The 27,633-nt window shown below is 42.8% G+C and overlaps 1 protein-coding gene and 1 non-coding gene across 3 annotated transcripts in view; both read left to right on the top strand.

Moving 5' to 3' along the window:
* The window catches only part of COP1 (COP1 E3 ubiquitin ligase), a 125,809-nt gene that overhangs the window by 89,479 nt on the left and 8,697 nt on the right, over positions 1-27,633 (top strand). For both annotated transcript variants that reach the window (XM_036388145.2, XM_036388146.2), the window contains exons 17-18: positions 4,097-4,221; positions 5,403-5,563. In XM_036388145.2, the coding sequence (XP_036244038.1) occupies positions 4,097-4,221; positions 5,403-5,563 (286 nt within the window). The remainder of the gene's footprint in view (positions 1-4,096; positions 4,222-5,402; positions 5,564-27,633) is intronic.
* On the top strand, positions 18,935-19,070 carry LOC118689881 (small Cajal body-specific RNA 3). Its single transcript, XR_004980704.1, has one exon. It is a non-coding gene; the product is annotated as a small Cajal body-specific RNA 3 (non-coding RNA).

Here is a 27,633-nt window from a genome sequence, read left to right on the forward strand (position 1 = left end):
GAGAGAGAATCAGAGATGACTGCAGTTCTGAGCAAGAGTGCATGGCACATTCAATTTAGATACAATGTACATAGTATAGTACAATAAAGTAATTCATTAGCCTTCACATAAGCTGGAGTCCTCATCATCATTTCTCTCCCCTTCCTCGGGGATGCCTTGCATGGGTACTTTTGTAGGCTAAAAACTGTGCAGCCCTTGCTTCTCTGTGCTCTTCAGAGCTGCTGAGCAAGTTCACCTGTGTGGGTGGCTGCTCCCACAGGCTGCTGTGCTTTTGGGAGGCAGATCGTTGCTTTTCTTCAAGTCAAAAATAGAAATTCATTCGTGGTGTCACTTGGCTCTGCTCTGTCTTGTGGAGCTAAAATGCTTAAGAGGAATATGAAGACAACTAGATGTGGCTCCTGTGCCCAAGTGCTTACTTTGGGAAGCTGCAGGTGGACTTTGTGGGCAGACTGAGTTTTTGCCCTTGAGTTCTTCAACGGTTTTCAAAGAGGGGACAGCTTGAGGAAGGAAAAGAGGAGGCTGGGAGCTGGCAATTGCAGTGGCAGGGCAGGGAGCTGAGAAAGCAGGCAGTGTGTGTGCACTGAGGATGCTCCTGACCAGAGCTTTGTGATAGAGAAAGCTTCTGGCAGAGCCCTGGGGATAATAATCTGCAGTAGAACACAACTGATGAGTGACAGAGGAGATCAAATAGTACTGCTATGTATATGGTCTGAAGAGGAGGTTTAGCCACAGCCTGAAAGCAGCTCAAGTAGGACTGACTGTTTGATCTGTTCTCTGGTAATTTATTATCTGCTCTGTGAAGGCCCTTTTTGGGCTTATATTTGGGTAAGGAAGGGGACAAAGAGAAGCTGTGTTTTGTGACTTTAATAGCATGCAGCTCTTCAGCCAGGGCAGACCATAAGATCTGCTATGGAGGCCCTGAGGAGCAATATTCTCCAGCTTCTGTTCAGTTGCATGGCCAGATGTGTCTGCCCCAAAGCCAGATGTGGCTGCCTCTCTTCTGGATAGGATTTCAGTCATATGGGAATGAATGTGTCAGGTCACCTAGGGAAAATTGGCAGTGGCTGGCTACAAGCCTCTTCAATAAAGCAGAGATGAACCCCTCTTACCTGATGGGGAGGTAAGGGGAATCCTGGATCTCAACACATTCATGTCTAACACAGGGATGGATCACAGGGGCAGATCTAGCTGCCTTGTGCTGAGCCAGTGGTTATCCAGCTTGGTTCTGTCCCATGTTTTTACCCAGTGAAACACAGCATTTTAAGGTGTTTTCAGGCTGCAAGGGAGTTACTGTGAGCTGAGCTGCATGATGGAGGATTCCCTGGTGGCTTCTGGTACTGTTTATATTTAATCAGCTTCTCTCTTCTTACTTCTATTAACATTATAACTCTATATAAGGCTGCAAATTCATATCTGGAACACAGAGAAAATTAAATTTAATGCTTTGAACCAAATCTCTGTTAGACAAAATGTTTAATAGAAACAGGAGGAGGCTGAGAATGTTTTACAGCCATAATCAAGTGGAGCATCATTTATGGGATGTTTTAGGACAGAATGGCCCTGTTCTGCTTGGACCAGCATTCAGAGAAAGCATCTCCCAAAGTTCTGAGAGGAGTTATTGATTGAGCTGTTAGAGCTGTCAGACTTGGACAGGCAGCAGCCGGGTGAGGGGACTGACTGAAGGGTCCACCTGCCTTCTGGTGTGTGAACAGGGAGAAATGTCAGAGCAGATTATTTTTCCTTTTGCAAACTGAGTAGAGGCAACAGCAGTGTAGTGATTCTCAAAAATCAAGCACTGATTTAAGAAAAAATATATATGTATATTCAGATTCTCTAAATTTCTAGCTGAAGCTGTTTTATGGATTGCATTGATTTTCTTTGCCTTGTAGAGATAGGTTTTGACCTCAGGGGTGTTCAGAACTGCCTGGTATTTAGCACAACACATTGATTACAGTGCTGATTTACAGAGGGACAGATTTAACAGAGCAGCACATCCAAGATGTTTTTTGGAGAGGATATGAAACCAGAAGAGCAGTGTAACACCACCAGGATCAATGGCCTTTGTCTCTCATTGCAGTTCAAGGGTGACTAGCTTTCTACTTTCATGGCATGCTTATCCTAAACAATATAAACATGGCTAGAGCTTGATGGGAATTCATAAACAGTTAAAACTTCCCATTAGTAATATCCTTAAATGTTATTATTTTAATGAAGACACCTAGTAGGTATGCCAGTAAAATATAGAGATTAAGTGCCTGTGTGTCTGAGGTCTTCTTGATGGGAAGCAAAAAGCAGCAGCTGTCGCAGGAATCTGACAGCTTGTGGACCAGGGATTAGTCTTTTGCTGGTTTTTTCCTTCCTGCAGAAAAGTTTAGTGTCCAGGCAACCCTGAAGCTTTTAAAAGCAGCATTTTAAAAATACACCTGTCCTAATAACATAGGAAGCACCTGCCTGTATTTGTGGGCCAAAAAAAGAAAAGCAGGAGCATACCCACTTTTTGCTTCTGTGAGTTGTTCCTCTGAGAGTAAGGACAAGGGAAGGGAGAATGAGCAGCAGTACAGGGCAGGCACAGACGTGGAACAAGCACCAGGCAGAGAAGCTGAATGCTCTGTTTTGGGCCTCCTGTCTCACATCCTGGGGTTAGGAATGCACTCCTGCTTAAGTCACAGTGCTACAGATAAAATTCATTCCTCCTTTCTGATCTGACCTCATACTAACTAATAATACTGCCTAACAAATCTTGCTGCAGCTCCCTTATCGCTCCTTTGTCATTCCAGCTGTCATTGAGGACTGAGATAAGCTTTTTTGCAGGATAGCACAAGGTGCATCTCTCCTCTTTTGTGCTATATTTTTAGGTAAATGGGACGTTGGTGCAGGGCTCATGTCTTACGTCATTGGTAATATTTGACGGATGTTGTGTGATTGGAGTTTTTTTCCTTTCTCTAAATATTCAGGGAGCAGCAAGGTTGGTGACATGACCTGTGGGGAGGAGCATGGCCTGCTTCCCCTCCCTCCCATCCAGGAGGTTGACAGGTCCTGCTCCCAATCTCTTTCAAATTTGGGGATCAGAACAGCACTATCCCTTTCTTTAAAATGGCTTCGTGGGGCTTCAGTTCCACCTTATCACCATTTGTTCCCCAGCTGTGTATCTCAGTGAGTGCCAGAACACCAGAGCCATGTAAGCTGTGATTGCTGGGAAATAATGCCTGTGAAGTGAGAGATTATCTTCATGTCTCTTCAGCTTTGGGGGAAGAAGTTAATCCTGTAGCTCCTGGAAATGTGGGATCTTCCTATTTGAGATCTGCCAGGCAGCAGATTAGTAACCCTAAAGGCAGAATGTTTTCTCACAGTAAACAGAAAAACGTTTTGAAGGCAGGTATATTTGCATTTTGGGGAATCATGGGAAATAATGATTGTGATTCAATCCAAACATGTTTTCTATATTTTGAATAGTAATATTTAACTTTCCCTGAGAAGGTGAAAAAGGTAGAAGCTTGAGTTCTGTAACCATGCAGTCTTGATTACACATGAGAAAAACAGATTTAATTTTAACAGCAACTCTGAGCCCCCATGGGTTTTTCTGTACTGCTGTTTGGTATTGGGCAGGAGGAGGAGGAGAATGTGCTTCAGGGCACCTGGGGAGTGAGGAGACTGCTTCCTACCCAAGCCCTGGAAAGACATGAATGAGAGTTGCAGCTGGCACGGAGAAGGGAACAGATTTTATCCGTGCTGTAAAGGTTTAAAATATAAATAACTTTGGTGTGTCTTGGATCTGTGAGGATGTGGAGGAGGCAGTGATAGCCCAGAGGCCGTGCAGTTCAGTGGAGGGCTCTGCAATTGATAGGAGAAAGGAAGAGTAATACTTCAGGGAAGTTTTTATTCAAACGTGTAATGTGTTTTGACAGGCTTTTAAAATAAGGTGATATCTTTCTGAGCTCAAGCTGAGCTGCAGATGATTGAAAGTGGGATAAAGCTCCTGTTGTGCACTAAGGCTTCCTACATTTACATTGTCATTGGAGCGATGAGGAGCAGGGTGGCCAGGGAGGAAGGAGTTCCTGCCATAGGGCAGCAGGGTAAATTTAAGTGTTGTTTTCAGGTCAACAGACAGTCAGCTGAAGCTGTGGAATGTAGGGAAGCCTCACTGCCTGCGCTCCTTCAAGGGTCACATCAACGAGAAGAACTTTGTGGGGCTGGCATCCAACGGAGACTACATTGCCTGTGGTGAGTAGAGCAGCCACCCTGGTGTGCTAACAGGGTTCCTCTGAGCTGGGGCCTCACCAGTAGCAAAGCACACCATCACTTGTGCTATTTTTCTGAATTTCCACACTCCTTCCCCTCCCAGGGAATGGCATTGGCAGTCTTGACCTAAGGGGCTCTCTAGATGGTTTTCTTCTGTTGCAGATGAGTTGTTTGTGCCATGATGATTCAGGCTTGCTGTCATCAAAATGAACTACTAATGTCAGTGCTGCTGATATAATTTATGTATTTCAAGATCAACAATTGGCACATCTTTATGCACCACCAGTAGCCTGGGCCACGTGAGGATCCAGTAGTTGTCACTTAGTATGGCATTCTGCTTGGTGAAGTGAATAGTGCCCACATTGCAAACAGCTCCTTAGAAGACTGAATCATTAGTTACCCCTTTGGCTGTTCTGTCCTTTCACTGCTTAAAAATCTGTAAAGCTCTGTAAATCCACAGCTCTTGCTGGGAAGGCAGTGACAGGCTGATAGCTGTGGGATGAGCAGGACAGCTGTGCCAGCACTGAAGGGAGGACCTTAGCTTCTGTGTTCTCTGATTGCTGTGCAGCTTGCAAGGCAGAATTTGGGATGGATTTCTAAATAAAGCCTGTACAGTCTGGTCTCACTTGCTTAAGCCTCCACAGACCAAGTTGTCATACTTGATTATGGCAGGCAAAATTTTGATAGTGCTACCTGCCTTTGAGCTGTGGCTCTGAGCAAGCTGGATGTAGCAGTGATTGGTGTGATGGTGCACATGCTCTGCCCAAAATGCTTTGCCTTGAGGAGTTTGTGGAGGGTTCTTGGAATCCTGTGTGTTTTGCAGGTGTGCTGCATGCTGCAATTGTCTTGTAATAAAACCATATCCTATTATTAAGTGTGATGGAAGTTTGCTGTGGAGCACTTCCAGCTGCCAGGGCACCATGACCACGATGATAACTACAAGGAAATGTCTGGGCTTGTTTTAAACAATGAAAGAGCTAAGAACCCTCATTTCTGCTTATTTTAAGCAATGAAACAGCTTCAAACCTCTTAAGAGCTAAGAACCCTCATTTCTGCTTATTTTAAGCAATGAAACAGCTTCAAACCTCTTAAGAGCTAAGAACCCTTATTTCTGCTTGTCTTTACAAAACCTGATCTTGTATACTTGTATTTTTTATTTCTAGGAAGTGAAAATAATTCCCTTTACTTATACTATAAGGGCCTCTCAAAGACACTGCTGACATTCAAGTTTGATACAGTCAAAAGTGTCCTGGACAAGGACCGGAAAGAAGATGACACAAACGAGTTTGTGAGCGCCGTGTGCTGGAGGGCACTTCCAGATGGGGTAAGCTTTCTGCTTGGGTGCAGAAGGAATGCCTCCTGCTTTCTCACAAAATGGCCTTGCTGAGGGTTTGACTGTGCTTGGTATTTTTCTATTCATGGGAAAAGTAAGGGTACTTGCAGGTCATTGTGAGAACTTGATGATTTGCAGGGTAACTGAAATGCTGGGGGAGAAGAGACTGCTGTGATTTTAACTCTTCCACCTGGGTGTTTGAATTCCTCTGTATAGTATCTGAAATCCCAAAAGCAGCATTGTATTTCTGGCATTTAATGGTTTTTGTGGGTGCATTAATGGGGTTTTTGTTGCAGATACTCATTGTGAAGCCTTGCCTCAGTGTTCCTATGTCTGTCTGGGTTTGCTCATTGGAACACAGCCTTTGTGTTTAGATGAGTAGATATGTAAAGTGCCTGTTCCAGTGGCACTGAATTCACATCCCTAGCATGTGTACTAATGTGGCAGGCAGACCTGATGCAGCTTTTGTGAGTGTGGCCTTTCAGAATGCTGCTTTTGAATCCAGGGTGCTCTTGAAAAGCTTGCATTAAAAATATGGAGCAAGTAACCCTTGTATGTACAAGGTTTGCAGATCAGATACTTAAAAGAGGCCTGTTGGGAGGGGGCAAAATGGAGTTGATCTTAAATGCAGTCTTCCAAGTAGATGAAGTGAAATGTTGCATAATTGCTGTCCTGAGATGTCCTATTCTCAAAGACAATGTCTACCAATCTGCTTTCTGCATGTGTAGACACTACCCCAACAACTGTGACCTAAAGTCACTTCAGATGAACACTTCTGAGTCAAAATCGAAATAAAACTATGTCTGGAACTGCTCTTTGTGCTTAAAAGTAAGAAGTAGGCTGCTGTGGTTTGAATAGGGGACATTAGAATCAGTGATGTAGGATCACCAGCTTCTTTCTGGCTGGGGATTTTGTAGGGTTTGGTATACACACATCTCAGGTGAAGAGTGGCTGTTGTAAGTTTGGTAATTTGTCTTTCTGCTGGATAAAAACATGCTGTGGGAACCAGAGTGTCCAGAAATGCCCTTCTTTGAGCTGCCTTCACTTCAGTGCTTGGATTGTCTTGCCCACTGCTTTTCTGGGTGTCTCTTCTACAGGCAAAAGCAGAGTGTCTCACCCCTGGGCTTATGTCTGTTGCTGTCCACTCCTCAGCAGTTTTTCCTCTGATAAATGTGCTCTGATAGACCTTCTGCTTAAGTGGCTGAGAAACTTCTAAGCTGTCACCAAGGTCTGTGAAACAATTCTTCATAATCAGGATGAAAAATACCATACAAAAATGTAATAGTTAAATCAGGCCCGTCAAGATCACACCAAATAATGTTCAGGCTTCACTCCATTAAGCAGCATTCAGAATCCATTGCTGTTCTGGTCTTTTTTTTTTTCTCTAGCGTGTGTCTGCTTTTCCCTGGGCTGCTTCTAAATGAGCCTGTTTCTCCTGTGGCAGCCACACTACCTGGCTCTAGCTTGGAAAGAGAGCAGCAAAAAGCTGCCTGCAGGTGGTTTTTGCCTCTGCCTGTGGTACATACCAAGCAAGCAGCCTCACTTGCTTCTGCCAAGAGGCCTCAGTGTTTACTTGCACCATATCTTCTCACTGATCCAGCTGCACATTCCTCTTCTCTTCTACTGCTGCAGCAATCCTCTCTGACCTAATTGAGGCTTTGCTCATGTTCTTAGGAAATTAAATTACTGCACAGCCAAAGTTCACTTATGTCCACAAAGTCTTACTCAAATGATGAAACTCTCCAATTCTTCATTTTGATAATGTTTCTTCAATTTGCCATGATTTTTTTTAATGAGCTTTGCATATACAGGCTTCCCTAAAAGCTGATTTTTTTTTTCCTGATACTGGGCTGAAGCAGACAAGGCCTGTGCCTCAAAGTCCTGTCAACATCTGCAGGATTTGGGGAACCCATAGCCTATTTCCAGCTTAATTACAATTTTGATCCTGGGTGAGCCACTCTGCCTTATTACAAGAGTTAGCACACATACCTCTCAGTGCTGGCTGTGATCCCACCTGCTCTGCTGCAGGACTGTGTGTGTGGAAGCAGCTCCAGGCCAGCAGCCATGCAGAGCCCCAGCACAGGCTGGGAAGGCTGCCCCAGATCCACAGGCAGCACAGGAAGCAAGTTTTACAGTGCTGTGGGCACACTCTTCTCCATTTCTTGCTGGGCTGGGTGAAAGCATCTTGTTCATCTCCATGCTGTGGTCACAGGGCAGCATCTTCAGTTTGTTCCTGAGGGGTGGGAGATGCCAGCACAGCCTCTCCCCAGGGCTCCCCAGTGCAGCTGACTCTCAGCTTCTATCCAGTGTTGCTGTCAAGGATTGTTCTTTAATTAACCTTTTGAGATGAGATGAGTAAGTTTCAGATCTGTCAGTTATCTTGGGAAGCATGAGTACATGTACTCCTTCACTTCATGCACTTTAGTGCAAAATCTCAGATCCTAATTAAAACTTAACTAAAACTTTCAGATTAAATGTCATTGATTCTTTCTTTAAATCTATTTTTATGTAATTCAGACTTTTACTTCCTCCTGAGCCTAAGTCAAGCTGTGCTAGTGGCCCTTGCCAGAACCCATCTTTTTATTCTTTTCCCTTCTGCATTGATTTTTCTTTACTTACAAAGATGCAGAGGCCTTTTTTATTGGAGCTGTCACCTTTCTCACTCAAAGGTCCAGCAGCACCTTCTTTTCACCTGTATCAAAGCTATAACAAGGAAGAGAAATTATTCTCTCTGAGTGCTTATTAGCATCTTGCACCAGGTTTACTCACTCTTCAGTTTTATAAAAGTGTTTAGAAATAAGCACTAGCTTGTAGGCTACTTGTTCTGTTAGACTCTTTGGAAAAAAACAGGCAAATGAAAAGCCTCCCAGCAGGCTGACCATGAAGCAAACCTGATTCTTGCAGTGCTGTGTTTTGGACAAAGGCAAGTAGGCTATTGGATATTTTTAAAATAGCACCTACTTATTGTTTGTGGGGAAAAACATTTCTCCCTTCTTGTTTTATGCTAAAAGTTGATCAATATTTGAAAGAAGAGAAAGCTTCAGGATTCTTTTGGCTAAGTGACTTAATAAGCATGATTTAGACATGGAGATGCTTTTCAGAACATTCCTTGGACTAAATCTTTTAATTTCCCAAGTGCAGGATTTTATAATATACCCATGCTGTCCATTTTAACCAGCTTGATTTGAATCAAGAATCTGATCTTGAGATTGAAAACAACAGTCTTCTGTTTTAGTAGCATGTAAACAGGGGATGCTCTTGAATACAGGGAGACTCTTGCATAGGAAAAGGAAATTATAGTAGTGGTGGTAGCTCAGTGCATTGAAGTGGGTAGAGATGTCATCTCTCTTAGAAGGGTCACTGCAATTACATCTGGGTATGTGGATCATAGCTGGAGGAGATTGGTTTGTGCTTTTCTTTCCCTTGTGTGTCCTACAGGATGTTTTCTCCTTCCCTAAAGGGGACACTGGTTGTTTACACCCTCTTGTAGAGTTTATGTACCTCAAACGTGCTGTGTTAAATGACTGCACCTAAAGTAGCCCTTTTCCCAGGCATGGTTAGTGTTTCTCAGAAAGCAGCTGTTGAAAGAGAAGCCAAGGCTGAACCTGCTCCCAGGACAGCAAAAAGGTATTACAGTGAACACAGAAGCAATTTGATTATGTAGATTAAGCATGGCTCAATCTATCATAATCACTGTAAAGAAGCCATTTAATTTTGTACCTGTTTGCACAAGTATTCATTACTGCTGATAAGCAGGTTACCAGGGAAGGATTTCACAAGCAGAAATGTCAAGGCTTTGATAGCAGTGAGGAGATGCAGATAAGAACAGGAGAAAGCCATGCAAATTAGCTTAGGTAAAGCATTATGTACATTTTTTTCTTTTGGAGGAGTAAGGAAGGGGAATCCATTAAGAAGAGTGCTGCTGTCTTTATCCAGAGATGGGTGGATGGTGGGATGTACTGGATGGGTGAATTCTCCTAGGAGGAAGGAAAGCATCTCTTCCACCTCAGTAGAAACCCATGTATGTGTTTTCTCACTTCATCACTCCTCAAAAGTAATTTTAAATTTATGGGGGTCTCAAAACAGTCATCTAACCATGGGTAAGAGAATGCAGCTCTGGAACTCCAGGCTTCAGGTTGGCTTTGGGCATTGCCCTGTGGTGGAAGTGTATTCATAATTAGCCTTGCACATCTAAACTTCTCTTTGTTAATCTAAGAGGATGAAATATTCCCTTAAAATAGGTTTTTGGTGCACCTTTTCAGAAAACAAGCTTTTCTTCTGTTTAGTTTTCCTTTCTTCTGAACATCCAGCTTTGTTTCTTAATGATGTCTGGCTTGGATTCTTTAAATAGAAACCTGTAATTGTAGCACTGTAAGTTAGTCACTTAATAGGGCTGCAGTCTTGTTCACTGATGAAAAGTAGCCATCCTTTGTTTCCCAGTAGTCTTATAAATGGTACACAGTGTACACAGGAGCTAGTCAGGAGCTCTTATAATTTACAATCAGCAAATTGGCTCCCTTCACAGGAATTAATTTAGCCAATACAAATTATTTCAGGAAATGATTCATTGCCACTTTAAAGCGCTAATTAATTTGGGTGACTTATGAACATTAAAAATGAAATCTCCTTTGTCATTCCCAAGTAACTGAATGGTAATTCAGTGCCATTCTTAAGTAACTTGTATCAGCTGTAACTATGCCTCTTATATAGCTTGAAGTACAAATTCCAACAGGATTTTGGGGGGAAAACAAAAGCACTTGAAACTTCATTGTCTCTCTTTGCTGCTGAAATTTTAAAATCTCAAAATTGGTGAGAATTTTGACTTGCAGCTTCAGCTCAGTGGTGTTTTAATTTCACAGCATCCTCAGCTTACCTGTTCAGATGTTAGGAAATACTTAGGTAGAACCCAAAAGCTTAGGAGATCAATGCCTGCCTGGAGTGATCAGACCCCAGCTGTGCCACAGGTCACAGCATGAGTAGCTCCAGCTGTGGTATTTTCTGGAAGGACATCCGCTGGTTTCTGACTCCTCCTTTCTTCCCTAGACCAGCACTGGCCTGTAGCATTTGTGTGCAGCATCTCCCAAGCTAGAATCCTTGCAGATTCTCCTCCAGTGCAATCCCACACCACTTCTTCATGCTGGAAACACAGAGGTCTTCATCTTCATTCTTGTGCTTGCAATGCACAGCAGTTTATGGAAGGCTGAGAAGGATCAGCTTCTTAAAAAGCAAGTTGTGGCTTTGATCAGATTTATTCTACTGTTTTTTTCCTTCCTCACCTGAAAATCTTCAAAGGTCTCTCTCCCTCCTTGGAAAGCTGTCTAATCCCCATAGCCTGCATGCTGCAATGCTCACAGCTGTCTGTGTGATGGCTTCCCACTCCTCTTGACATGCCCTCTGCTCTGGCCATTGGCAATGCTTTAAACACGGTTTTCTTTGACTTCTATTTTGCCCTTTCCTTAGGTAGTAAATGTATTTTATTTTTCTTCCATCCTCCCTTTTTCATGTCTACTGCTCCCTTACTTTCATTTGAAAATCTAAAATTTTCTTGAAAAACAAATGGGACCCAGAACATCAGAAGATGTGTCATGCTTGATTTTTCCCCCCTCAGATTTTAGCATATTAGTTATGTGTACTAACACACACTGTATATATTGGTTTATGTGCTGCTTGAAAACTGTTTTCTTGTGCAGAATAATTTCTACTTGCAGATAAAAGGTGTCACAAGCTATATATGATCCTTTGCTCTGAACATGCTCATATCCTTTCATATCCATAGATCTTCAAATGCTCTAGTTTGGGCTCTATTTTTTCTGTGGCTAAGGAGAATTAATTAGAAAATACTTAGGTGGCTGGCAATATTTTATTCCCTGTGAATTTCAAAAACTTGTGTCCAAGTGTGGAGAAATTTGTGGGGGGGAAAAAATCTTATTTTATTATTAACAGTTCATGCACTGTATTGACATCTCAGTCTGTTGACACTCCAATCCATATGAAAGACCATCTTGATGATGTGATTTTGCAAATGACCAGCTTCATGAGGAAGTGCTTAATTTTGAGTGTTCTGTAGAAGAAGAAAAATACTGGTAAATTTTCTTCCCTTCCTGTCTTCTTCCTGCTTGCAGGATACCCTCTGAGCTTCCTCCCAGTGAGGACATGACCACAGTGAAGGGAGCCAGGAGATGCCCTGAGAACCCAGCCTCTGTCCACTGTGCTCCTCCTGCCTAGTGTGTTTGGGGCCAAACAAGTGTATTGCACCATTTCTGTTGCTGTTTCAGGCTCAAGGTGGCACACCAGGAGCTGTGCTAACTCTTCCTGTCCTAGGAGCAGAGCAGCTGCCTGTGCCACTGCTGAGGACAGGGGCTCAGTCTGGCACTTCTGTTCATCTCTCAAGTTCAGGTCCCCTGTGGTACTGCAGCGCTCTGATATCATTGTAGCTTCTATTTTAAGAATAGCTTCTTCAAGAAATGTAGGTGGCTCAGGTTTTTCTTCTTTGTTGGTTTTAGCTTTGCAAACTCAGTTTCTCTCCTTCTGCAAGGTGAGGCTTTTTTTTTTTTCTTGCATAATCACAGAAAATTGCCACAGGGTCAATGTTGTCTTGAAATGAAAGCAGATGAAAGTCCATATTTCTTGAATGAAGACAGTATTTACTCTTTCAGACTTTTACAGATGATATTTGCTCACTAGTGCATCTCTTCTAATGCCAAGAGGAGTAGAGTATGTGCTGTAGATAGATCTGAGGTCCTTCTTACTGGAGTCACCTTTCCTAGACTGAGTGAATGACTGAGTGGCCAGCATCACTGAGTGCTGTTGACATTACCATTCCAGTAGCTGATCCCAATGGTACAGCTGTAGAGATAATGGATTGCAAATCATTGCTGGTGCAAGCAGAGGTGTGAGCAGGCTCTTGGTGTTTCCCAAGCCTAAAAAAATGAGAGCATCCCAATGCAATTGCAAATCATATTGCTGTTTTACACATGGTGAGCTGGGGATGCAAAGAAATCTCTCTGTAGCTGTTGTTAAACATGTAAGTGGATGTTTTTCTCCTATGGGCACTTAACTGCTTTAGAAACTATCAGTTCTTTATTCAAGTATCAGTTTTATAACAGATGAACCGAAGTCAGGAATTCACATGGAACCTAGACTTGGTTCCCAGCTCCATCCTCAGCTTGCTACTGAGCCATAATGTTGCTAGGTGCAGCAGTATGTATCATGTGGTACTTACATAAGCTATGTTCCAAACAGCACAACTTCAAAGAGAATTATTTGTCTTACTTATACTGGGGTGGAGAGGAAAAAAAGTGCAGGTTCATATTCAGGAAGCACTTACTTTTAGAATTAATTGATTGGACAGCTGTATTTCCTTTCCAACTAGTCTCAACAGTTGGGCCCCTGATATGACCCTACTGGGCTGTAAAGCCACTGATAAAATAACTGATTAGGCTGTTGTAAGGTTTGGGGGGGGGGGGCTTCAAATGATGCCTGGAAGGATATTTATCATTAAGTGTACACTTCTCTCTTAGCATGCCTTATCTTAGCATTGTGCCTTTGTCTTGGAGCATTTCAGCTGCTGTGGGAATTACAGGTGGCAGGTGTTCTGTCTCTGCTCTCCTACACCTCTCAGCCTTTGGGGAGGAAGGCTCATTCCTAGTATTTTTGGGGGGCCTTATAATCTCAGAATCATGGAGTAGTTTGGGTTGGAAGGCACATTTAGAGACCATCTAGTCCAACTCCCTGCAGTAAACCTGTACCCCTTTGCTCAAAGTCCCATCCACCCAGGCCTTGAACACTCCCAGGGATGGGGCTTCCACCACATCTCTGGACACCCTCATTATAAAGAAACTTCTTCATTACATCTGTTCTAAATTAACCCTCTTTCAATTTAAAACCATTTGCCCTTGTCCTGTTGCAACAGACCCTACTAAAAGATTTGTCCCCATCTTTCTTATGGGTTCCTTTTGAATACTGGAAGGCTGCAGTAAAGTCTTCCTAGGGCCTTCTCTTCTCCAGACTGACAATCCCCACCTGTCCTCGCAGGAGAAGTGTTCCACCCCTGTAATCAGCTTAGTGGCCTCCTCTGGACCCACTGTATCTAATGTATATTCTGTGTAGTCTCCTGGAGCAGAGCTCCCTGAAAGCAGTAGGTCACAGCAGGATCCTGGCAAGCTCTCTAGGTACTGAGCCAATATTGCCTGATGTCAAACTCTCACTAAAGCTAGTTTCCTCTGAGTCAGAGTATCTCCTGCATGAGCAGCCTTTGCTTTACTTTGCACTGCTAGGCTCATGCTGGCTGTTTTCTGTGTGAAGTGCCATCTGCTGAAGTCCCTGGCTGGCACAAAGTGCCAGTGAGATGAGGTTGAATGCTGGGAGCTGATATCAGTCGGGCAGTATTTGGTGTGCTGCAGAGCAGATGAAGGGGGCATTAAATACAGGAGCTGCAGGGGTAGAGCTGTGTCCCAGCACTTACTGCTAAAGCAGGACTTTGGTTTCAGAGCAGCAAGAGCAAAGCAAGAATGAGGTAGGGTTTTGCAATGCCATTGGCATTGTAACCACTGCCTTTGAAGCCAGCTTCTGTGCAGACGCAGAATTGCCCCTCAAGGGTGGTGGTCTGCTGTCAGTGCTGTTGGAATTTTGTTTATAACCTCATTCCCTCTAACAAGTGACACTGCTTCAATTAAAGTCAAACCAACTTTGCAATATTATATTTTTCTTTTTTCTTTTCCTGATTCTTCAGTGCTAATATCTATGGCAAGTGCTGCCAGGCCACCACCATTCAGCAGTTACAAATCATGAGCTGCATCAACCTTTTGCTCTAGCACTCCTAATTAAGCAATTTTAATGACAGAATTTAATGTTTTACACAGTCTAAATGAAGTGGAAAAAATATGAACGGATTTTTTTCCTTTCCAGCACAAGATTTTGATCAGATAATTTAACCTCTGGGTGAAATGGAAGTAGGAGCATTTATGCATAGGTGGTTTTCTCTGCAAAAGCTTTGCTTTATGTATATCTGTGCATTAATAGAGTTACTGCTTGGCTTTGGGCATTCATTCTGAAGTTTTTTGTGTGCCCTCTGCCCTTCTGTTGACAGTAACAAAACCCAAAGCCTTTTGCTATTCACTAATTTGTGACCAGCTTAGTGCCAATTGTGTTGCATGTTAATAAAGTGAGAATAAAGGCTTGCAAAAAACAACTGCTCAGACAGGTTTTCGAACAGCATCACAGGTTTGTATCCTTTAAACGTGTTTAAATTTCTTTTGGTGGTGTTCTGCTCTAATTCTAGCTAATACTAGATGAGCTAGGTATGTGCATGGAGTGAAAATGGTCCCTCCTTTAAAGGCAATCTTGTGTCTGAATTGAAACTACCTGATATGTGGTTAGGAGACATAATTATTTTATATAGGTTACACACGGAATTATAATAATCAGTCTTTTCTAAGGAAGAGAAAGCCAGTATGACAGGAGAGTTATGTTTAGTAATGTAATGAGTGCCTTTTTTGACAGAAATGGCACTGTTAAATTTGGGGTTGTGCAGCTGATGGGCGTTCACCCTCGCACGAGGTGTTTTGAATTCTGTGAGGGAAGTGCTGCTTTAAATAATTATGTCTCTTATGGTATTGTATGTCATAATCACTTCCAAAATGCTTATCTAGTTGCTAAAGCTGAAGAGAAGTGAGCTGTTTGGTGCAGTACTGGATTTTTTAGTTTTACTTTAGTATGTCTGAAGTGAATATTAAGTTAAGCAGGGAGGTGTAGCTGGGGCAGCCTGAAGAGCTGCAGATGAGGCAGAGCATTGTTCCCCAAGTATTTATAATAATGAGAGATACTGGAGGGAAGAAAAGTAATATTACATATACTGGGAAGAAAGTTTGGTTCTGATCCATTAAATATATAAATAAAAGTTCCTTTCACCTGTAATCTGCAGATAGCACATAAAGTAACTGCAGTGGGAGCAGGAGAAGCTGTGTCCCTCCTCATGACCCATGCTGGCAGAGTCTCAGCATCACCAGCCAAGAATCCTCATGTTAATCAGGCACACATGATTCTTTCTCCTAGTTTCCAGGTTGATCAATTGAGACCTTGCTGCCTTTTTTTCCTTCCAGGAAAGACCTTCTACAAAGCAGCTTGCTCTGGCCAAGTTTCTCCAAAGACTAAGTAACAGCAAGCTGCTCTGGTCTGGAGAGTTTGTGCTTGGGGGAGATCTTGATTTGTTTAGAGTGACATATCCTTGATTAAAATAGGTTAATAGTTCTTCTCTGCATGTCTTGCTTCACAACTTGCACATTACCTCCAGCATTTGAAAAGATAAATTTGGGCCAGCAGGAGTAAAGAAACAGAGAGAAAATTAGTGAAAGTGAAATACAAATGTCCTTATTTAATACAAGAGGATTCAGCTTGCTGTTGGCTTTCTGTTTTCCCAGGTTCACACTTTGCTTGACAAGACAACAGAAGAAATTTTAATTGTTGAGAAATGCATAAAAAAAAGAAGTGGTTGTGGGGAAATTGGAAGTAGAACAGGATTTAGCAACTTTGCTTCTGCTGTTACAGCAGGCAGCAGCCAGCTTTGGGAGCTTGGGCGTTTTCTTTGTTTCAAAACTTAAGAATATATATTCTTAGCTTTCCAAAAGTAAACAAAGGCTCAGAAGTTTAAGAAAAATACTGCTTTGGAGATTCCTTTCAGATAAATGTTTGCTGAGTGTACTGTTACAGGTGAAGGGATGCAGTTTGGCCACAGCTCTCCCAGCATATCCTTGAGTGTGAGCTCAGACCCTTTCTGTGCATCCTGGCCACCCTCTGCAGCCACCCCTCCTCTTCCTGTCATAATTCCCTTGGGTTTTCCCTCAACAGCAGAGATGTCTGAGCATGGCAGCAGGGACAAGGACAGTCTTCCCTTAAGCCCACCAGTAAATGTTTGGATTTTGCTATTCATTGTGAACCTGTGAATTATCCATTATGGAGTGGGAGTTAAGAAAACTCTTTATTGTACAGGTTTTTGACGTTTCTGCTGAAGTTTCTGTCCTGAAGTAGGTTTATAATGTGTTTTCAGTCACGCTGAGGCTTCTGTATTGATTTCAGGTAACACATGAATGTGAAATTTGAGCCCAGCTCATCACATATCAAAGTTAATGAAGTAATGAATATGACACCAAATGCCAGTGTCTCTGTCTCTCCTTATCCCCACAAATATGTGCTCTGTGTGTGGCTTTGTTTATTTTAGAGGCCATTTCATTATACATTCCTGGATCTCTTCCTGGATGGTTTAGGTAGGGCAGGACATGATCATGAGCTCTTTGTGAGAGCTTTTCTACTGATGTTCATAGCACTACCTGCAAGTTTGCTGTGATAAGAAATAGGTTGTGAAGTCCTGACAGAGGACAGTAATTTTTATTTTCTTATGTCCCCTGTATTTTGTCCTGTATTTCTCCCCATCTCTGCTCTGGAACATTTTAAGCATCATCAGGCTCAGAGAAAAGCAAGCACCTACCACATACTTCAGCTCTGTGGTGTCTGTTGAGGAATGAGTCAACAGCAGCAACTCTTCAGAAAGAATATCTAAAATCAAGGGAGGATGAAGCAGATTAGCTTAAAAAAAAAAAGAAATCAAATGCCAGAAGTGTTTGTCTTCCCTCACCCTTTGTCAGCAGAGGTGGGGTTTGTATTCTAATGTTTACGTAGCTGAAGGGTATTAGAAAATCAGAAGTACTGGAGTGCAACACAAGGGGTTTTGTTCACTCCTGTAATCCCAGTAGGTAATTCTTTTCTTTATATACAATACTTGAGTCTTTTTCAACTTCGTTTTTTTTCTCTTAGTCATTGGTAGCTTAATGGATTTCGTGATTGTTGAGCTCTTCTTTTTGATGCAGTATTGTTAGTCTTAGCATGCATTCAGAATGACAGGGAGCATTAAAAATAGTCATTTCCATTTCAGATATCTAGAGATAATTTTTTTATAGCCACTGTGTGAAAATAACTTGAACGCTAGCAGAATTATCTATTGTGAGAGAGATGATTTTACTTGTGAATTGGGTTTAAAGATAAAATCTGCCTACTTCCCAAGTCATGGATTTCCTATTCATTGCTCTGTTAAATTTAATCGGGAGCAAGACTTAATCCAGAACAAAGATGATTGAATTGCTCTTAAACAGTGATGTAGAACATTACCCAGATCTCACTTCATCCTCACAGTGCTGAAAAATCACAAGCATGAGAGTTGCTTGTGAGTACATTATACAGAGAGATGCTTTTACTCATTTGCTGGCTCATTAGAAAGTGAAATGCTTTCTGGCTTTTGGAATAAAGTTGTTAGGAGGTGTAGTACAGAATGGGTTAAATCTGTTTAGTGTATTAGCTAGAAATTACTTTGGTATGCAGTAAAAAAGCTCACTCAACTTGCAAAAGCCTCTGTTGGCTTTAAGTTCTGCCATAAACTGAGCTGCTCGTGAGCTTGTACAGGATGGATTGATGGATGAAGTTCCTTAATGCAGCTTTGATTCCTCTTTGAGAACCCAGGGGAGGACAAGCTCCAGCACTGGGCGGCAGAGCCACAGTGTGACCCACTGCTCCCCTTTGCTGCTCACCCCAACAAAAACATGCTTTCAAAAATTACTGTCTTTTTTTAAGCTCCTGTATTCTACCAGGAAATGTGTACACCTCTAAGGTCATCCTAAATCTCCAGTTACAGCCTGGAATGGAGTTAGGATATCAACTGGATTTTGCTCTTTGAGGGCAAGGAGAGAGCATGGGATGAAAACAGCTAATTAAAGGATTTCCAGGCTGGGACATGGAAACTCAACAGCCCCTGTGTTCCTTTTAGGGCTCTTACCTGAGTGCAGACTTTTACCAGTAAAGTTTGGGAGCTGGCATTGCTTATTTCAGGTGCATAGACCTCATTTAAAATAATTTTTAAGAAAAGGGGATGGGGTCAGGGAGTAGTGAAGCAGCATCTTGCTGTAGGGACTCTTGCAGACAACACATTGGCAAGAGCTGTTCCCTGGAGTTAAGGAGTGTATTCAAGGCCAAGACATTTAGGGACTTATTAATGGCACTGCAGCTCCAGGCTGTGCTGTTGGCTGGCAGTCACTGACTGAGTAGGAAAGGCACTGTCAATGCCACGTTTTTAAGGCTTTGGGGCATGTGAGTGTGCCCCATGCAGCATCTCTTTCTTCTGCTTAGAATGATTTTGACCTTCTGAGTTAAACTTTTCCACTTAATGATATTTTCCTATTATGTGAATCCTCTCTTCTTTGGCTTATTTGCATGCTTTACATCATGTTTCATTTAGGATTTGATACAGTCAGGAGCCCAGGATAAAAGACAGTGTATAAAAGGCTGGTGTAATCATGAAATTTCCTAGGACTGGAAGCTGCTGGGACCAGTTGGGACTGGTCATGGGCAAAATCAATATTTTTTTGTCCACTGTTGCAGTCTTCCTAGAGCAAAGTGGAGGTCTCTGTCTGCTTTAGGACAGCCAGCTAAATCAGATCGTTCCCCTCCTTACACACATGTTATTATCCTGCAGTGTGAGAGCTCCTGCAGCATCCTCAGCTACCATGTCCCACCATGTGGGGACAGCCCTTGGGCAGGATTGTTTGCAGCATCCACAGCTAAGTATCATTGCCAAGTGTTAATCCAGCTCAGTAGCTTAGAGCAAGACTGTAATCAGAGTTATTGGGTTTTGTATTAAAATGGTCTTTTTTTAAAAGTTCTTTTTAGGTTTAGCAAACTGGCTGTAGAGGTGATTGCATTCTGGTTGGAGGGATGTGCTTGAGTGGAGCAGGCTGCATGTCCTGAGATTTCCCTCCCCTCTCCATTCTTGCTGCTTCAAGAAACAGTCATTTGCTTTAGAGTCAGGTTTGCAGCTTTGATTGAAAATGACTCTGCAAAACCCCATCAGAACTGTGCATGCCACAGAGTGGTTTAAAAATAAAAAATTCTAAAAGGCACCTTGAAATGTATGAACTTCCTGGGATGCCAAGAGCCATCACCTGTGGTTTGCTGTATCCCCTGGTAGGACCTAGTAAATCTTTGTCTGCCCAAAGAGCCCAGAAAAAAAGGAAAGAAAGGATGGAATTGTGCTGTCTGAGGTTTGGGAATGATTATTAAGTGCTGGCCCTCTGCCTGACAGCTGTCACGGGTTTGCAGAAGTGAGACAGATCTGGGAGAGGCAGCTGCAATTGCATAGCTGGGAAGTTGGGCTTTTAATTGCTAATTAAAGTTAGCATTTGCATTTGGGGTTTTCCTTTTTAAAGGACGACATCATATTCCACAAGAAACTGCAAGCATTGTGTATTTATAGCACAACCAAACTGGCAACTGGCTCTTGCTGCTTTGCTGGTACATCTGTATTTCACCTACTGCCTACTTTTGCTTTCCCATCTGTATTTTTTATGACTTCTGTCCTGACAGCCCATGTTCTCCTGGTCCTTGACTCCCCTCCCGTGCAGACATATGATCCTGTAATGTTTTCCTTTTTGTCTTTATAAACAATAGGCAAGCAGTCTGATAGCACAAGTCCAAAGTCAAGGGAGCTTTGCAGATTCAACTTGACAGCTCCTCTCTGAATTATTTAAAAGCTGTAAACAAAAGAAAGCCCATCTTACAGCTTCAGGTGCCTTCTCCTCTGGTACTGTGGAGAATGCCTGATAGGTGAATTCAGCTAATTTTGCCCATTTAGATCTATGGGATTTAGTGGAATAGCAAATGCAATTAGAATTCAGGGGCTGCCTCCTGCTATTCCTTAGGGGAGGGTAAGTTGCAGGGAGGTTGAATGAGCAAATTGAGGAGAGGGAAAGTTGGAAGGTGAATGAAAGAATAGACAATTTCTGTCTAGTATTGTCTAGAATTGTGTGTTGAGTTTGGATATTTTTTTTCCCTTTCACAATCAATGAACTTGTCTTAAGACATCCTGTATTTGCTTCTGACTTTAATCTCAGTCCTTGGAGGGCTTCCTTGTTTGTTCTTTTCACATCCTTTGTTTTCAAATCCAAAATGCTTTTCTACACCTGAATGATCCAGTGATTTCTGACTTCTTGGATATATTTTAGTTGCTGGTTTCCCTCATGCTTCTGGATTCGGGAGTGTTTTAGATGGCTGAGATTAGGGAAGCAGGCAGAAGGCACAATTGAGTCCTCTAGATGATGCAAAGTTCATTATTATCTTTTGAATAGTTCATTCTGCAGAATGAAGCAGGGAATATGCCATGCTTTGCATTTATTGTACTAAAGCTATAAAGCTGTACTCTCATCATTCTTAATGCCTAAGGCACAGCTGTCTTCTCACTCCCTTCTCCCCTCAGATAAATACAATGGGGAAAGCATCAGGAGTGGGATGTTGAGAGCAACTTCATGTGTATCATCTAGACTCTGCATGATTTTGTTTATTGAAGTTCTTCACTTTTTATGTACATTATTAAAATGCAATTTACTGTATTGTCTTTATCAATACCATACAATATTGTCATGAAAGCTGATAGAGTTTGCATTGTGGCTTTACTTTGAAAACTGACCTGCAAAAATGGCTTTGAAATATCTTCTTTCAGAGATCCCAGCATCTTTCACTGTACAAAGCAAAGATCCCTGTCTTCCAAACAGCTTTGCAGGCATGACCTGGCCACAGCTCAGGTCAGCTCCCTCTTCCACACAGTTATAATAGATTTACAGAGCCCTCACTGGCTGTGAGCCAAGCCAGCCCTAAATCCCCTCCTGGCCACAGGTGTGTAGGAGATGGTTCTGCTGGCTGGGGAAGATACTCTGCTCTGCTGCCCCATCCTTACCTGTACTGTGGCAACAAAAGAAAGGAAATGTTTTTAATACAAACTCTGTGACTTGAATTCACACAGGGAGAAGATTTAAGCATCACTGGAATTTTACCTGCTCAAGAGAAAACTTGTGCTTGTGACATGAGATGCATGCTATCAGAACCTGCCTGCAGGTCTTAGGCTCTGGCCATTTTTCTTTGCCATTCTCAAGTTTATCAACATCCCTTCTTCATTTTCCTGTGTGTCCTGGCTAGTGAAAACATGTGCCTGCTGCACTCAGGGCATTTTTGGAGCAATATCTTGAGGGGACAAAGTGTCCTATTTCCCAAGCCTGGGGAGGGCCACGTGCTCTGGTCCAGCTTGCCCAGCCTTGTCTGCACTGCAGGAGGTTTTAGGTACATAGGGCTGCTCTTGATCCACTTACAGCATTTGCTGAAGTGGATGGTGAAGGAGAGCAGCAGACTGCGAATTCTATCAAGATTAATGGAAATTTTTGTTTTACCTTAATTAAACTTTCATTCCTCAAATCAAAGTCCTTTTTCCCAAATCAGCATATATTATAAATAGCATTAGTATAGGTATAATTTCATGAAGCTTCTCTGCATGCTAATGTTAATGTTTGTGCCTTGAGTTTTCTCCACAAGAAACCATTCATTGTTTCTTTTGTCTCACCAGGTCCTGGTGAGGTCACTTCTCTGGCACATGTGTTGCATAGAGAATAAAAGGGAAAAAATGATAAAGATATCTTTTTATATAAATAGTGGTTTATGCAGCTACAAGCTGGGCCACCTTGCAGGAATCCTTCTCTTGTCTGTTCTTACCACCAAGCAGCCTGCAGCCCTTTGGGTGGAAGCAGCCTCCAGGGATGAGATATTTTTGCTTTCCTGGTGTGTTTGTTCCTATTGCTGTAGCCCTGCTTTCCCCACAGATGTGTAATTCCCCACACTCCCTGCCTGCAGCTCAGCTTGAACATATGCTGTTGTTCCCTGCCTCAGACAGCACCCTCAGTGCTGACACTTGGAACTGTGACTCCATTCCTGTTGCTATTAAATATACTGTTCTTGGCCTAAAGAGAAATGAAGACTTTGATTTCCATGGCTGCCAGACTTCTGGCCCATCCACTAACACAATTAGAAAGCTTGCAGATGCAGTGAAACCATCATCCTTCTTTTTCAGCTGGCATAAGCAAAACATTTAGAAGAGTTAATGTGTTTATTGAGCACTCAAGTCCCCCTGAAACATTATTTTGAGACCCACTAATGCAATGGTGAGGATTTAAGTGCATGTCCAGAACTTTCAAAGTTGGTTGGTTTAGGATACTGTTGTATCAGGATTTGGCTTTGGTTTGGTGGTGGGGTCCCACTTAAAAATGGTTGGGTATGTTTAAGGGATGTTATTACAGATAAAGCATAGAAACTAAAAATGTCACAATTCAGGCTGGCCCTTTTTTGATTATCTATGTCAGATTAGGCTTAGGAGTGGAGGTGGTTTTCATTAGAATGGGGCAAAAAAGCTACAACCTGCAGGAGATGAGATGTACTGGGTGGGTTTGTGTGGCAAGGTTTGGGGTGAAGGGGTGGCTTCTGTGAGATCTTTCCCAAAGTTTCCCCTCCTTGTCCGACAGAGCCAGTGCCAGCCAGCTCTGAGATGGACCCAGTGCTGACCAAAGCTGAGCCCATCAGCAATGCTGGCAGCACCTCTGGGATAATGTACTCAGGATGAGTTGAGTGGGAATACTGCACAAGGGAGAGAGGAGTGAGGATATGAGAGAAACAATTCTGCTGCAGACCCAGAGCTCTGTGAGGAAGGAGGGGGAGAAAGAAGGTGCTCCAGGCACAAGGGAATTGCCTGCAGCCATGAAGGTCCACCTGCAGCCCATGGAGAACTCTGTGCCAGTGCAGCTGGATGCCCAAAAGGAGGATGTGGGACCCTGTGGGAAGCCCCCACTGGAGCAGGCTCCCAGCAGGGCCTGTGGACATGTGGAGAGAGGTGCCCACACTCTAGAGCAGGTTTCTTGGCAGGACTTGTGCCCATACAGGGACTAACAGGGGTTTTTTTTTTGTTTTTTGGGTTTTTTTTTGGGGGGGGGGGTTGTTTGTTTGTTTTTGGGTTTTTGATTGTTTGGTTTTGGGTTTTTTGTTTGTTTTTGGTTTTTTGTGTGTTGGTTTTGGTTTTTTGTTTGTTTGTTTGTGAAGAACTGTGTTTTGTGGGAGGGACTCACACTGAAGCTGTTTGTGAACTGTCTCTAGTGGGAGAGACCCCATGCTGGAGCAGGGGAAGAGCTTGAGGACTCTTCCCCTTGAGAAGTGAAGGAATGGCAGAGGCAGTATGTGATGAGCTGATTGTGGCCCCAGTTCCTTGTCCCTCTCTGTCCCTGAGGGGGAAGTGATAGAAAAAATCAGGAATGAAGCTAAGCCTGGGAAGAAGGGAGGGGTGGGGAGAAGGTGTTTTTAAGATTTTCTTTTATTTCTCATTATCCTACTCTGATTTGATTATTAATGAATCAGATTTGCCCCAAGTTGAGCCTGTTTTGCCTGTGATTGTAATTGGAGAGTGATCTCTGCCTGTCCCCATCTTGACTCTCAGCCTATTTGTCTATGTCCAGCTGAGGGAGGGGAGTGACAAACTTGGCTTCCAGCCTGGTCACCCCACCATATATTAGGTGTTGCCCAGACAGCTTGGCTGCCCCAGATTGTTGACAGCCAGCCATATAAAATGAACAGCAGCAGAGTATGTATCCATTATCAGTTTTAAATAAATTGATATCATGAATTTCTGCCAAAGTGTTTCCCTTTTGCTGACCCGGCCAGCCTGGCTCAGCTTTGTCCCTTCATCATTCCTGACATCACCTGTGATTAACCCATCTTCCTGTATTGACGGCCACCATCTCTGGTTGTGATGCATGAATTATTCTTCCACTTTTGCCTTGAGGGAATGGTGTCATGTGAAGGGTTTAGGAAGTTCTTTTTTCCCAGCCTGTCCCACTAGCAGTGGCCAGTGTGTAACCCAGCAGTTACACAGGAATTCCTGGTGTGAAATTCCCCATGGGCTGGTTGAGATGTTGAAGCACCTGGAGCTACCAGACACTCATGTACATTTAGGACCTCAGAGCAGCAGGTGAGTGTCCAGCATCCCACGAGCTCAGGTGTGTGTGAAGGTGGGAACTGTGCTGTGGGAAGGTCATAAAGTGTCCTTCAGAACCCCCAGCTGGGGATGATGTTGAACCATGACTGGCTGTCACAATTTAGGGCTGGTTTTCAGCATGCTTGATTGCAGTGGTTTGTGCCTCAAGGTTTTTTTGGGAAAGGAATGCAACTGGAATGGATTTCCCACCAGCAAATAAGTAAATACTGCAGTTCCAACAGGAATTCTTATGAAAAGAGTTAAACCTCATTTAAACCTTCATCCCTGCCCTTTTTGTTTAACACCTCATTGGGAACATCTGGATTAACCTTGGGCAAATCCACCAAGTGTTTTGCCTCTGTTTCCCCACATGTAGGATAATATTTCACTACCTCACCAGGGCATTTATTACACCTAATTAATGTTGTAATGTGTCTTTGGTTCCTCTGATAAAACGTGTGGCGTGAATGCAAAGTTGTTTTTACTGATTGGATTGTTAATTAAATGTGCACATATAAATGATTTATTGGCATTAGAGAACTAAGACTTAATAATTTAAAATATTAACATCAAGGTGGTTGGATCAATTTTAAGCCTGTTATCATTCAGCTATTTAGAGACTGATACAAATGACACTGGGAAAGGAAAGGAAACTGTGCTGTAAGCAGGATTTTCAAAGGTGAATTCACTAGGGGAGGAAGAGGAGATGCAAAGATATACCTAGTACTGTGGAAGAGGCAGTTGAAACCAGCAACAGAGTGCTGAAAGTAAGGTTTTGATGAGAAATGCTATGCCAGGGACAATGATCTCAGAAATATAAAAGCCCTGAAGAATGTGGTACAGATGGTCTTGGAAAGATCCAAGTGTTCTTGCACAAGTAAGGGAATTGCTGATTCAAGTGTGAAGATGATTTGAAAGAGGGAGCTGAGGAGTGTTGGGTACAGTTGAGCTGGAAGAGAAATCACTGACTTGGAAGAAGAATAGAGAAGATAAGAGAGGTGGGAGAAGTGCACCATGAGTGTGAAAGAGGCACAACAGAACCATCTGAACATGAAGCAGGGCTTTAGCAGATTGAAGTTTGCCTTTCACACTAAGGGCAAGGGGAGTGTGCTGTAAATTAAAGAGGACCAAGCAGTTGGGATAGAATCATAGAATATCATGAGTTGGAAGGGACCCCCAAGAATCATGAAGTCCAACTCCTGGCTCTGCACAGGACACCCTGACAATCCCACCACATGCCTCAGAGTGTTGTCCAAACACATCCTGAGCTCTGTCAGGCTTGGTGCTGTGACCACCTCCCTGGGGAGCCTGTTCCAGTGCCCAGCCATCTTCTGGGTGGAAAACTTTCTCTTATAAGTCTCCCTACATCCATTCTTTCCTAGTGCAGCAGTTGAGAGCTGTGCTCCTTGCTGTGCTTTGGGACTGGGCTGCATAGCTCTGGTGTTTGCAGGGTGGATTGCTTGTCTTATCTAATTCAGGATAGCTTGAACAGAAAAGCCTTTTCACATTCTACTGATTTCTGTTTACAGCTCTGATCCCTGATGGTTTGCCACTGGTACGCACAAAATCAAAATCTAAAAGTACCAGATTTAGATGATATGTCTGAATACTCTCATGCAGCAGATTGGTGGCTGTTTCTCCAGATTGTGTATTTTGTTTCTGGTGTGAGTTTAGAAGGGAGACATATGCAATAGCAATATTAATGATAGCACCCTGAGGCTTGGTTTTGCCCCACACTGTACTGCTGGGCAGGGCAGCCTGACCTTGGCTAGGGAGAGATTAAATACATCACCTCCAGCATGATGTAATGACTGACTGCAGCAAACAATAGAAGGGAAAGGGGAGAGACATTGGCAGTAGGAATGCAGGTCTTAAACCGTGCAATTGTCAAGCAATGTGGGGCATTGCATTGCCAAATGAATATTTAGGAGTTTTAAGTATTTAAAGAGTTGATGCTAAAAGCTGTCTTCACTAAAGCAATGCCTTGCCATTTCCTGTGGTTTTGCACTATTGATATTAATGTTGTTGTATGTTTATGTATATGTTTTTTGAATGCTTTTTGTAAGCTGTATTTATATACTGCTGCCACTTCCTTCAAGGTCTTGACCACATTGTTTATGGGGAGCATCTGATATCCCAAGATTTATGACTTTAAGGACAAGTAACTTTAGACACCCTGTCACAGATAAATGGGCAGTGGAACTCAATATTCCTATCCAGAGAGGAGGGGAAGACTTGTGCTTTGGGCGTACAGGGCTAACACCAGAATAATTTGGTTTTAACTTATGTGTCCCTGCCTTGCCTGATGGGGGAGTGTGCAGCAGCTGTTATAACTGTGTATCTTGCTTTGCAGTAGATGCAGAATAATAAGTGTCTAATGAGATTTTCTCATCTTGGATTCTAAATAAATTAGATGCTCATCAATACCAGTTTTGTTCTAGAATGACTAAATTGCAGAGGCAGTAATACATCACCAGTACCTGGAGTGGGCTTTGCTGGCTGGCTCTCCTGCCTTTGCAGAGCTTTCTTTGCCTTCTCCCCATCAATCTCATTGGCCTTCATTTCCATCTTGAGTTCAGAAGATGGCATAGAAACAAGGAAATTGATGGCTGTGTACAGCACTGGATATGTGTGTACTTCTATGTTCTTCTAGCCCTGACTTCAGTTGCCTTGTTGTTACTGTTTTTTGAGAGGTACATGCAGAAATGAAAAGGGCACGTCAAGATGAAGGGGTTTCTCACTTGGCTGAGAGATAGCTTACTGCTTCTTTAAGTGTGTCATTGGAGCAAGCCTTGCTGCTCTCCTCAGGGCTCCTCTGAGCTGTGAATACAGACCTGGGGATGTCTGATAACAAATAAGCTTCCAGTTACACAGCATCGTCTTCTGCTGGGTTGGATCTGAATAGAAGGAGAAAAATGCATTGTAAAATCCAAAATGAGAAGATTACTTCAGGGAGTAGGAAAAAGAGCTGTAGTCATGAGTATTGAGCTGCAGGTAGAAATACCAGATGTGGAAGTGTCAGAAAACTTGATAAAGGTATCCCAGGTACAGAGATTAAAGTCTGGAATTGCTGAAAAACAAGGGAAGGGATTCAAGGAGATGCTGAATTTCTGCCTGGGCAGATTTCCTTGTGAGATGCACTTCATTTTGTGTGGAAGCTGCAAACTCTGTATGATGCAGGATG

This window comes from Molothrus ater, chromosome 9, assembly GCF_012460135.2.
Source record: "Molothrus ater isolate BHLD 08-10-18 breed brown headed cowbird chromosome 9, BPBGC_Mater_1.1, whole genome shotgun sequence".
In the NCBI taxonomy this organism is placed as follows: Eukaryota; Metazoa; Chordata; class Aves; order Passeriformes; family Icteridae; genus Molothrus; species Molothrus ater.